Source organism: Antechinus flavipes, chromosome 6 (assembly GCF_016432865.1).
Source record: "Antechinus flavipes isolate AdamAnt ecotype Samford, QLD, Australia chromosome 6, AdamAnt_v2, whole genome shotgun sequence".
Classification (NCBI taxonomy): Eukaryota; Metazoa; Chordata; class Mammalia; order Dasyuromorphia; family Dasyuridae; genus Antechinus; species Antechinus flavipes.
In genome coordinates, this window is record NC_067403.1 from 215,917,825 (window position 1) to 215,930,789 (window position 12,965).

The window sequence follows — 12,965 nt, forward strand, 5'->3', positions numbered from 1 at the left end:
TCAATTTTTAAGGTAAAAATTTCTTTTTGAAGAAATCTTCCTCCAAGCTCCATGGCCCTTTTGGAAGTATTATAAAGCCTTGAGTTGGGGGCATCCCAGAAATGATCCAATGGAGCTCAGTGGTAGGGGGGAACTACTAGAGTCCTCAGCCCTTACTCCTGTTGCTGAAAGCTGAGATTTAAGTAGTCCCTGTAACTGTTTTGGAATATCATGGTGAAATATAAGAGCACTGTACTTTGAGACCTGAGTTGGAATCCTCAGTTTGAACATTGACTTCCCTAAGCCTCAGTTCATTCATCTGTGAAGTGGGTTTAATAATACTTGTTACTCTCTGTGTGTGTGTATGATTGGTTGCTAAAGGAAAGCACTTTGTAGAATTTAAAGAGTCCTATACATATACTATTCTCACTCAGTGAATCAATCTGGAATCTGGAGTCAGAGAATCTGGATTTAGATCCTGGCCCTGCAGCTTACTATCTCCTGATCCCAGGCAAATCATTTAAATTAACTAGGTCTTCACTTAACCAAGGGACTTGGGTTAGATCACCTCAAAGACCCCTTCCATTTTTAACTCTAAGATCTAATAGTCTCTTCATTGCAGAAGTGGGGAACTACACGGGGGGAATATTGCATATTCTGCTGGAAGAGATCAATATGTTATTTGGTTTGGCTGATTTTTTTTCTATCTTTAATTTTTGTTCTAAGGGGATGGCTCATTGAGGAGAAAAAAAAATCTATTCAATTATGGATGATATAAAAAATTCAGTGAAAAATAATAAGTTAACAGCATATAAATGAAGCTTCAGTTTGAACTCTCCACCCATCTGCTTTGATCATTCCCCTCTGCCTTTTAACATTTGGAGGAAGTATTATTTTAGGATTCATTCCTTTCAGCTCCTGTCTCTCTGGCATGTTCGGGGAAACTAGCAGCCCCACAGCATGTCTCACTCCACGAGGAAGGCTGCAGCACTGTGCTGTATCTAGAAATGTAGCTGCCAGTCAAGTGATAGAGAATCCAGAGAACAAAAGGAAGCTGGCTGAGTATGTTTGAATACACAGAGATACTGGGGGCATATGGAGTTGGAGCATGGCAGCACGGAGAGGCAAATGGTTTGATTACTGAATGCGTTGCACATCTTTGGTGAATTTCTTGGACTCTTTTATCTTTTTTTTTTAATTTCTGGATCTTTTTGGCCACCTTCCCTTTCTCTTTCTTCTTTATATCTTCCCCTTATTTTCTTCCTCTCTTAATCTCTTTAGGTATCATCATTCACCTTTCTTGAATCCAAAGAAGGCAGGGAATTTGAGTAAGGAATTCAAAATACAAAAGCAAAACTTTCTTTTTATCGTGTCCAAGAAACATTTATCTATCTCTTTTTTTCCTTCCTTTTGCTGTTTCAAAACAGTAATATTTTCACGAATAGCACTTCCAAGCTGGGATCTGGGGAGGAACTAACCTGGTTACTTTTTTTCTTCAGACTGACACTGAGAAGCATTCGCAAGTGGAACGGAATTCTCTTTGGTCTGGTGATGATATCAAGAAATCGGACGGGGGTTCTGACAGCGGCATAAAGATGGAGCCGGGGTCCAAGTGGCGGCGGAATCCCTCCGATGTGTCCGATGAATCCGACAAGAGCACCTCAGGGCGAAAAAACACGGTTATTTCCCAGACAGGATCATGGCGGCGGGGCATGTCAGCCCAGGTCGGCATCACCATGCCAAGGACCAAGACTTCTGCCCCGACAGGCACACTGAAAACCCCAGGGACAGGTGAGGAAAAGGCGGAAACTGTCCAAAAACAGAGGACTGGAAACTCTTGTAACAACTTCTTTCTAGGTCCTCGTGGATTTGCATTTCTTTGTTTGGAGAGTTTTTTTCAGTATATCATCCAATAGTCTTTTTTTGTTTTTTGTGAGGCAATTTGGGTTAAGTGACTTACCCAGGATCCCACAGCTGGGAAGCATTAAGTGTTTGAGGTCAGATTTGAACTCAGGTCCTCCTGATTGCAAGACCAGTGATCTATCTACTACATTATCTAGCTGCCTTCTGTTCTGTAATCTTTCAAAAATATATCTACGAATAAATAAGTATGTGTGTGTACATGTACATATGTATATACATGTACATACACATTCTTCACTTCAGTCTAATTGGAATAATCTATTTGTTTTAACCTATTAAATGGTTAATATATTTAATTGTTAAATTAGTTAAACTGTATACCCAGAAAAGCCTATACCAATGTCTCAAGTTCATTATGGCTGTGAGATTTTTATTGTGAATGCTTTGGAAAATGGTCAATAAAACAAGGCCAGTTTGTTGAAAGAGGTACGCCCTGTAGAAATGTCCGAGTAACATTTTAACTGGCAATGACCTGGATTCAAATCCAGACTCTGCTACTAAATTACTGCATGATTTAGGGCAAATTTCTTAACTTTTCTGGGTTACAGCATCCTCAGCTGTAAAATGGAAGGGGTGATGAAATGACGTCAAAGATTCTTTCCAGCTCTAGGATCCTAATGAAGAGAAAGATTTGGTTTCCAGATTTCAAATTAAATGCTTGGGTGACTTTTCTTTACCAGAGGTGTTTTAAATGTTGATGAAAAACAGATATTGCTAATAGATATAACACAACAGCAACAGATGAGATTATTTCCTTTGAAAGCTGTTTCTTTTGAATTGTGCATGTTTAACCTATGTTGGATTTCTTGCTGCCCTGGGGAGAGGGGGCAGGGAGGAAGAGATGGAGAAAAATTTGGAATACAAAGCTTTGCAAAGGTGAATGTTCAAAACAATCTTTGCATGTATTTGGAGAAATAAAATACTATTGAACATGCTGTTTCTTTTGCCTCACAAGGGGAATTATCTTCCCATGGAAATATCACCTCTTCACAAGAAATTGTTTTGTATATTGGTTGTCTTTGTCTTGATTTTGGATTCTTACCTATTGATTTCTCTCTTAGGAAAAACAGATGATGCAAAGGTATCAGAGAAAGGAAGGCTTTCCCCTAAAACTACACAGGTGAAACGCTCTCCATCAGATGCAGGTCGCAGCAGTGGCGATGAATCCAAAAAGCCTCTTCCTAATAGCGCCAGGACGGCTACCGCCAACACCAACGCCTTTGGGTTTAAGAAACAGAGTGGTTCCACTATTGGGTTGACCATGATTACAGCTAGTGGAGCCACCATCACAAGTAGATCAGCCACCCTGGGCAAGATTCCAAAGTCCTCTGGGCTGGTGGGGAGGTCCACCAGTCGAAAGACAAGCATGGATGGGGCCCAGAACCAGGATGATGGCTACCTAGCTCTAAGCACGAGGACAAATCTGCAGTATAGGAGTCTGCCTCGTCCCAGTAAGTCCAGTAGCCGGAACGGGGCTGGTAATAGGTCCAGCACCAGTAGCATAGATTCCAATGTGAGCAGCAAATCAGCAGGTCTGCCTGTGCCCAAACTGAGAGAGCCTTCCAAGACAGCTTTGGGGAGCTCTCTGCCAGGACTCATCAATCAGACAGATAAAGAAAAGGGAATCTCCTCTGACAATGAGAGTGTAGCTTCCTGTAACTCGGTTAAAGTGAACCCAGCATCCCAGCCAGCATCCAGTGTGGCTCCAGCCAGCCATCCTCAAGGAGCCAAGTACCCAGATGTAGCATCTCCCACGCTACGAAGGTAAGTTGTATATTGACTCTCAGTTTAAATAATGCTAACTGGGAATGGAAATGATTGTCTTGGGCAGTATGCGTTGCATCTTGTTAGTAAAAGGACAGCTGTTTTCATCTATTTCTGTTTCTCATTTTTAAACAGGATAAACCCTTGGGACATTTTTATTGTAAACAAAGAAAACAGTTACCCTTAGACTATTTTAGTGCCTGGACTACTGATTTTAAAAAACAGATATTTTCAAATAGGCAGAAGAGGAGACTTTCCATTCATAAATACCTCGTTGCGAATACCTCAGGATTGGTTGTTAAGAAAAATCTTCCTTCCTTTGAGGATTCATAGCAGAGTTTTCTTGGGCCCCATAAAATGGTCACATTAAAAAATGCTATTGTACGTGTAAGTTGTGGCTCACTCAAAATTCTAACTAAGATATCAATCCAATTGAGTCAATTCCTCTCTACTTTCTCTGCCTTGTACTGTGTTGTTTTTTAAAAAGATGAGGAGAAAAGGCAAATGTATTGTTTGATTAGAAGGGGTTCTGGGAAAGGAAAATTATTTCCTTTATGTCTTCCAAAGCCAATTTGCATCTCCATTTGCCACATTGAGCAAAATTTCTCTAGGGAGAGAGATGGCATGATTCCTTTATTTCTGTCTGGTCTTTGTAAGATGTTTCCCTTCTAGCACTGGCTTGTCTTCTTATTCCTTCATGCCTTCCATCATCATGTGACTATAGTGAAGGGAGAGATAGGCAGAAGGGTGTCCCGGGAAGGTGAGACCCTACCATGGCAAATAAGGATTAAAATTTAGTTTTGATGAATAGGAACATTTGAAAGGGCTTCCTAAATACCAATTTCCATGAAAGGTATAATGAAGCAATTCAACACTTACTCTTACTTGCCTAGACTTGATTATTAAAACTTCAAGAACTATTTTTTGAGCAGGGGAGTTAAAGTTTGTACCCTTTGTTGTTTCAACATACTGCCTGGTAAATGAAACATTTTATTGCTTCGCACTTAAAATATCATATGTAATATTCACTTTGTGTTGAAATTTCTTTTAGTAACTACAAAGGCATTTTTCTAGACCCATAGGCTCCTATAATCACAGACTTAAAAATGCTTGTGCCTTCTTAGATACTACACTGAGTACCTTTCAACTAACTCTTGGCGAATTTAATATTTGATATTGTTATTTTCCTTTCTCATAATTAATTAGGCCCTTCATTCTCTGCTTGTCAAAAGATCCTATGTATTGAAAGCATTTCTCATCAGATACCTGTTATCTCATAGCTAAGAAGATAATAAAGTACAATTTTATGGTAAATGAAATTAGTGGGATTGAATTGGCTATAGAGATCAAACTCACTTTAAAATCCTATAGCTGATTTCAGGGGGAAACAATGATCTGGCATTCTTAGGGTTTAATCATTGCTTTCCCTGGAAGATTTTTAAATGCTTAGCTCCTACAAGTTTAGGTTTGATTCCTCCCTCAAACACACACACACACACACACACACACACACACATACACTCTCTCTCTCTCTCTCACACACACACACACACACACACACACTCTCACATACACACACTTTTCTGTAGGTGGAATGTATTTCTTGCATTTGCATGTATGTTTTTCTTTTTGGCCAAAAGCAATGAATGCTGTTGACCTGTTATAAAGAGACCATGTTTTTTGTTTTTTTTTCCCCATTCCATCCACCATTCCCCAGGCCTGACGGTACATGATGTGATCATTGGATAAGGTTGGGCAAGTGATCTGTAGGAGAATGAAGCAAAATGGTACCTTTGTGACTTAGTAAGGGTTTTTGTCTACTCAATGCTCCCAGAGTTGTTGTTTTGAGGCTCAGACTATCCAGTGTTAATTAATGTCAGATGAGCATTCTGGAGAAGTATCAGGTATCATAAACGAAAATATTTCCATTATCCATTTGTCCCTGAAAGAGGCTTCCAGGTACAAGTGCCTGCAGTTCCGGGTACTGTGTGTGAAAACTGAGAAAAACAAACTTCATCCAACAACCTAAAAAACCAAAATGAGCATGATGAATTTTTTTCAGTTCATCTAATTAATTTGTGTTGGTTTTACTCCTCCTGCTAGATCATAAACTCCCATGAGGGCAACAGTAGAATCTTCTGGATCTTTATCTCCCCAACATCTACAAAATGCTCTACTGCATTTTCATTGAATTATTGAAAAAGAAATAGAATGGGGGCCCAATAGTGAAGAATATTGAATCAGGCACTAACTTTCTCACACCCCTATTCTCTACCTACTTTAGCTTAGAGCTAGAGTTAAGTGATTTTCAAAGGACTTGGAAGATAAATCTGGGAAATCGCCCCAAATGCAAAGTTATCCTTTTTGGTAAACTAGAAGGCATCACCCATTTTGCAGATTCTTGCTCTCTCTTTTTCCCCACCACTCTCTTAGAAAGCTCCTTGCCTTTGGCACTGAGCACTCAACCCCCACAATGCTTTATCTCTTCACAGACTCTTTGGTGGAAAGCCTGCTAAACAAGTGTCCATCACCACAGCTGAAAGTATGAAAAATTCAGTGGTCATCTCTAATCCTCATGCTACTATGACCCAGCAAGGCAACTTAGAGTCCCCCTCTGGCAGTGGCATTCTGAGCAGCGGGGGCAGCAGCCCACTGTACAGTAAGAATGCCGACATGAACCAATCTCCGTTAGCCTCTAGCCCCAGCTCAGCCCACTCTGCTCCTTCTAATAGTCTCACCTGGGGCACCAATGCTAGCAGCTCTTCGGCAGTGAGCAAGGACGGCCTTGGATACCAGTCCATTAGCAGCCTTCACACCAGCTGTGAATCCATTGACATCTCCCTCAGCAGCGGAGGGGGACTGAGTCACAATTCTTCCACTGGCTTGATCTCTTCCAAGGATGACTCCCTCACTCCCTTTATAAGAACCAACAGTGTTAAGACCACACTGTCAGAAAGGTTAGTGTTTCCATTCTGTTCCATTTATCATCATAAGTTAGAGTAACAGCACCCTAAAAAAAATCAGGAAGGTTATAGCAAGAGTCCCCAGAAGTGAGTTAACCTTTAAAAGACAAATTTGGATCTCTTTTCTTTTCTGATCTAGTGATACCTTTATGGATTACAAATAATGCTAAAACTCAAACTGATTTCATACCAGTCTGATATGACGCTAAATAGAAACTATGCTTTCTGCTGCCTATTCGACTTTGGCCATCCTCAGTGCTCACAGCTGCTGGAAGATTTTGGTTTAATTCCTTCCCTTTGAAATGGTATTCACCCTTTGAAATTCTTCTAAGTCATTTTGTTCTTCCCTCCACTTGGATCAACTTTTTTTTCCCCTCCCTCCCTCTCATAATTCTGCCTCAAAGTAGTTTATGTATTAAAGAGAACAGTTGTTCTCCTTAATAGGCTTCTGGGAAACTTTCCGTAGTTCCCCAGGGTAGCTGGGTTGTTACAGTAGCAAGCAGATGGCAGAGGCCCTACCAGAAGTAGAAGGGCTGTCGACACTAAGAATCTGAAACTTAGAAATCCAGAGTTCAGTCGGACATTGTGTTTCATTTTGTTGTCAAGTCATGTTGCATTTCTTGAAGTGGGAGGAAAAAACTAACAGTAGCTTTTGGAAAACTAAAATGTTCTGATTACTGTGTTTAACAACTTCCCTTTCTTCAGCATTCTTGACGCTAATATTCCTTCTCTTGTTTTCTGTCTGATTGGACTTATTCTTCTAGCCCTCTCTCTTCCCCTGCTGCTAGCCCTAAGTTCTGCAGAAATACTTTACCCAGGAAACAGGACAGGTAAATGATGTTCCTTTCAGGCAGGTGACTACCAGGGACTCCAGGTTTTTCCATTCACTTATCTGAAGTCAGATGTTTGTTGAGGAGAGCTTCTGGGTGGAGGCCCCCTCACTCGTGTTTGTGAACTTGGTATAGTTTGTGCTACTCAGACATGCCAGTGAGGGTCTCTGCCCCTTTCCTTTTTGGGAACCGCAGGGAATGTGGCAAGCTTCGAGTTCAAGAATCCTGCTCTTCTTGAACAGCCCAGGAGAAACTCTCACTTGCATTTCAGCCTTCCTGTGGCATGCTGTCTCTCCCTATTCCCAAACCCAGCCCACTCCACGTACATCACCTGGCAGACCTCTTCCCCTCCAAATGCAGTCCAACAATTTCTCCTGATGCGAGGAAGTGGATCATTCTCATTTGGCTTGTCCTGTCTTGGAGATGGCTTTGTTCCATGTGCCCATTTAATTTTTTTTTTTTAATGAATCTGAGAATAGGGGAAATGAAAATGGATAATCAGCTGAGTTTTGCATGTAGTTTCCCCATGGTCCAGTTTCAGTGGTAGACTATACTCAATATGGGTAGTGGTGGATTTTAATAGAAAAAATAGATCTTTTTTTTTAAATCAACATTTCCATTACCTCCACCCCAATTTGCTACATTTATAAACCAGTGCTTTAAGTGCTTACCTTTTGAAAATAGCAATAATACCTTGGCTTTATCAGCTAGCAAGTTCCAGCATGCCCCACGGAGGCCTGGCTCTCAGTTCCTAGATACTGCAACAAGGGCTACCCAGATCGAGACAGATGGAATTCACTTAACTGCGACTGAATTCCAAATATGCAGACTCCTACGAGCATTTGACCTCTCAAAACTCTATAACGTAGCTCCTTCCCCCATTTTATCTCACACACCTCCAGCCTCTCCCCACCTTCACCATCCCCCCAAACATTTAGGGATCAGGCCAAAGCTTGGGTGGGCTGGCTAGAAGGGAGAATCTGGCATCCCTACTCTCCAGTTAACTTTGGTCATGGTGGCTCAGACTAAGGAGCCCATATTTCCAAATACATTTCTTTGTGGATCTCCCAAGGACACCCTTGGTTTTATGTGGAGTGGAGTGCTGGCTTTGGGCCCCGGGTGATGGCATGGTGTCTAATGCATGGATAACTAAACGGGCAGGGATCAGGTCATCTCCTGTATGTATATATGTATGTATTTTTGTACGTACATATTAGTTGCATGCTTGCTTAGATAAAAGACGGTTACTTTTTCCTCTAAAATATGTGATGTGGGTGTGGATACCATTCTCTTCCTCCTGCTCTTTTAATACTCCCCTCCTTGTGTTTCTCTGAAGTTTTTTTTTTTTTCTTTTAACTCTCCTACAGTGACCCGCACCTTGATAGGAACACTTTGCCTAAGAAAGGACTCAGGTATTGGTGTTTCCTCCTAGCGTACTTGGCTTTTGTGGTGGCTTGGGCACTTGGCTGTGTGTGTCTTATTTGTGGCTGGCAGCAGGGTGGGGCAGGAGAGGGTCATTTGCTTCAACAGCTGGACTGTTTGGGCCAGGCTCCCCTGATCCTCCCGTCTTCACCTCCCTATCCAGTGGGCTTGTTTGCTTGAGCAGGGGCCATGGCTTTTACAGACTAAATACTGAACAACCGGCACTGGGCAAGAGTGGGGAGCTGTGGCCTGCTGCTTTTGTGGCCAGGTTAATCAGCTCAGACAAATTTGCCATCAAAGCACTGCTCACGGAAACCATTTTCCAAGAATAAAGGGACGATTTATAGCATTTTCATTTATTTGCTAGGACAAGGTAAGATGGGGCAAAAAACAAAAACAAAGCAAAGCAAAGCAAAACAAACAAACAAACAAAACTGGATGGGGTTGATCCCTGGATTTGGATTTAGAGAACGTCTAATCCCATTGGGGTACTTTCATGGGCAAGTCACTCAACCTCTAAGTATGGATTTTCTCCTTTGTGAAAACAGGAAATTGGACCATATGATTCTAAGGCCATTTCTCACTCATACTATGATCCTATCTGTGATTTGTTGTTTTCTTTCTTCCCTTTCTTTTCTTTCTTTTTTCTTCCTTCCTTCCTTTCTTCCCTCCCTTCCTCCTTCTTCCTTCCTTCCTTCTTTCTTTATTTTATTTTCTTTTTCTTTCTTCCTCTCTTTCTTCCTCCCTTCCTTCCTTCTTTCCTTTCTTCCTCCCCTCCCTCCCTCCCTTCCTTTTTCCTTCCTTCCTTCCTTCCTTCCTTCCTTCCTTTTTCCCTTCCTCCCTCCTTTTCTCTCTCTCTCTCTCTCTCTCTCTCTCTTTCTCTCTCTTCCCTCCCTCCCCCTTCTTTCCTTCCTTCCTTCCTTCTTTCCTTCCTTTTTTTTGGCCAAATAAAAATGTTGCCAATAAGGAATAGTTTTCTGAATCTAAGATATCCTGATTGAAAATTGAGATCAGCTTTTAACATGCCAAAAGCCTGTGTATCTGTTTCCTGGGGGAAAACTTGGAAAACACTCACCAGAAAGGATTTTCCTTTCTATTCAAACCAAGTGGGTGGTTTTGGCTCATTAGCAAAGCAAGCCCTGGCTAAATGAAATGCTATAAGTCAATCCTGCTTACGCTATGGGGGTCACTTCACCCACTTGAGAGGTTTTGACTTGCCCTCCTTCCAGGATCCCCATCTCACAGCGGCTGCTACCATTTTTCCTGCTTTCTAAATGCCTTGTTCTTTGTAGCAGGTGGTTCACCCACCACTGGGTATGAACTGCTTGGTCACATACGGGCCGTGGAATGGAATGTTTCATTGCTGTCATGTGTATTTATATTTAATAACCTATAATTTTTAAGTCTGAAACATATTGACCTGAAAAGTAAGGTAGGTAGCAATACTTGTTCCAACAGGGGCTTAAAATAGAGCAGATTCTGGGCAATTAGAATGTGCTGGGGGAGGGGAAATCCAACAATCTCACAAAGCTCATCTTTCCATAATGCTTTAAAGGTTTGCAAAGTGTTTTATGTCCGTTGCTTCATCTGATCCTCAATGAGACTCTGTGTGGGGTAAATTTTATTATTATCCTTTGTTCAGTTCTGAGGAATTTGTGACTCAGAGACCTTACATGATTTCCCCAGGGTCCCACAGCTAAGAAATATCTTGAGTCTGGATGTCAAACCCAAGTCTTTCTAATTCTCAGTCCAGCCTTCTCTCCAATAATCCTCATTGATCATTCTAGACATTTTAGAGACCTCAACCTTGTAGTACTTTTCGTGTGAGCCCCTAAAACCTTTCTTCCAATCTGAGCATTTATTATGCCTTGCTCTGTTCAGGGTAGTTGTCAGCCACAGTTTGGATATTTAAACAGCAACCAAAGTTAATTTGAGTTTGACTTTGATATGTTGTTTGTAGCCCTGGAGGGAGTTAGCCTCTCTAAATAGTAGTAGCAGATTGAAATATTATGTCTGTAAATTTTTTGGGGAAAATTTCTCTGCATCAAATTTGCAGCCCTGCTTCTAATTGGTTTTAAGCTAAAGCACTCTCTGTGCTAAAATTAAACAAATGTTGTCATCGCTTTGGGGGTACTTTTATATGCAGGTGTGACCCTGCAAAGATATGAGTAAATCAAATCTTATAAAAAATTCATACCAAGAACCCTGGCTACATGAAGGAAAATGAGGGCAAAGCCTTTTCTGATGTAAATGAACATGCTTCCCTACGTATGTATTTTATAGATTCCTATTTAGATGTAGTAAAATTCATATAGTGGAACATACCTGAACTCCCGAAGTACTGGAGCTATGTAAGCATTAAAAATTGCTGGAATGAACTACAAAGTAAATGGAAGACTATAAGTTTTAGAAAACCTTCTAAGATTTCATCTCCCACTAAGATTCTCTGCTGTAATTGCCACTAGACTTCATTGAATCCCCAAAATCTGTACTTTGGATCTTTCAGAGTTCCCCATTCTATTTTACAACTCATGTTTTATATATAAATGAATATGTTGCTAATCAGGTGTTATTGTCCAAATTGTATAGGTGATCTGATTTTACCTTTCAAGATTACATCTTTGTTTCCCAGACTCAATCCCAATGGTACTTTTGTATTTGGGTCAGGTCAAAATTACCTAAGACTATTTTGTTAAAGAGAACCAATGTAGTATAGTGGATAAAGTGCCAGCTTTCAAGTCCTTAAGATCAGGATTCAGGTCCTACTTCTGACATATACTGGCTGTGTGATGCTTGGGAAGTCATTTATTCTTTTGGTGCTCTAGGAAACTCTCCAAGATTATAGACTGTGGAAAAGGTACCAGGGATCACTGATAAGAAGGAGTTCTCTCAAGAGAAGGTTTCTAATACCAGTAAAATAATGGGTCCGATCCCTATCCTTGGTTTGTTCACAAATAAATAACCAAAATTCAGACATAATTTATAATCAGAAGGGAAATTCATCAAGGTGGCTGAGTAATAAAAGCTAGAATATTGAGAATTTTCCTTCCATTAACTTTGTGTGATTATCTTTGGATTTTTTGTTTTCTTTCTTAAAATTGTCCATCTACTCAGTTCCAGTTCCATGGAGTTAATTTCCTCTGAGATTTTAATGATTGACCCTAGGATCTTTTTGCCTTTTCAGGTACACCCCCACTTCCCAACTTCGCACTCAAGAAGATGCAAAAGAGTGGTTGCGGTCCCACTCAGCAGGGGGCCTGCAGGACACAGCGACCAATTCCCCCTTTTCCTCAGGCTCCAGTGTGACCTCCCCCTCTGGGACCAGGTTTAATTTCTCCCAGCTTGGTGAGTTTTCACATGATGCTTAGCCATGACAATGACTGTTAGTGAACAAAGAGACTATCTTATAATTGGAAAGGACCATATTGTCATTCACTTAACATGGTTACTCTTCAATCATTTGGCTAGCTCCTGATAGGGTGAATTTTGTTTCTGGAGTTTGTTAGTTGCTGAAGTGAAGACGTTCCATCAGTGAGCAAGCAGCACTGCTATTCCAAATTTAAATTTTCTTGAACTGAAGAATATTTGTAGAATCATCAAGATGGATAGGAGCACAGTGTCCCCAATCCATGAGAAGTTTATTCAACAAATACTTCTGAGTATCTTGGACCTTTATTAAATGCCAGCTGTGTGGCAGGCACTATTTCTCTATCTATGAAAGGCCTTTTGATTTGTTTTATGCAGAAAGATGAATAGGAATCTTCTAGGATCTTAAAGTCTAAAAAGATTAGCTATTACCCAGATAACAATAACTCCAAGAAAAACATGATAATGACTTTATAAGGAGCATATGAGCCCTTTGAAAGTACAGTTGGGTCATTTTTTTTTCCTATTTGTTTCTTCTGTGCCTAGCCCAGGATCTGACTAATAATAATAATAACAATAAAATGTTTGTTGAATGAGAAGTTGTAGGAAAAGAATAAACAAGATGCTATGGAAGCATAAAAATTGTGTTATTAAGCACTTACTACTATGTGCAAGAAAAGATGCACTTATTAAATGTCTACAATGTGCCAGGCACTGT

At 40.6% G+C, this 12,965-nt stretch overlaps 1 protein-coding gene across 2 annotated transcripts in view; it reads left to right on the forward strand.

The window, feature by feature from the left end:
• The window catches only part of NAV2 (neuron navigator 2), a 442,768-nt gene that overhangs the window by 363,138 nt on the left and 66,665 nt on the right, over positions 1–12,965 (forward strand). For both annotated transcript variants that reach the window (XM_051965599.1, XM_051965600.1), the window contains 6 exons: positions 1,479–1,770; positions 2,964–3,666; positions 6,159–6,623; positions 7,394–7,459; positions 8,827–8,871; positions 12,066–12,226. In XM_051965599.1, the coding sequence (XP_051821559.1) occupies positions 1,479–1,770; positions 2,964–3,666; positions 6,159–6,623; positions 7,394–7,459; positions 8,827–8,871; positions 12,066–12,226 (1,732 nt within the window). The remainder of the gene's footprint in view (positions 1–1,478; positions 1,771–2,963; positions 3,667–6,158; positions 6,624–7,393; positions 7,460–8,826; positions 8,872–12,065; positions 12,227–12,965) is intronic.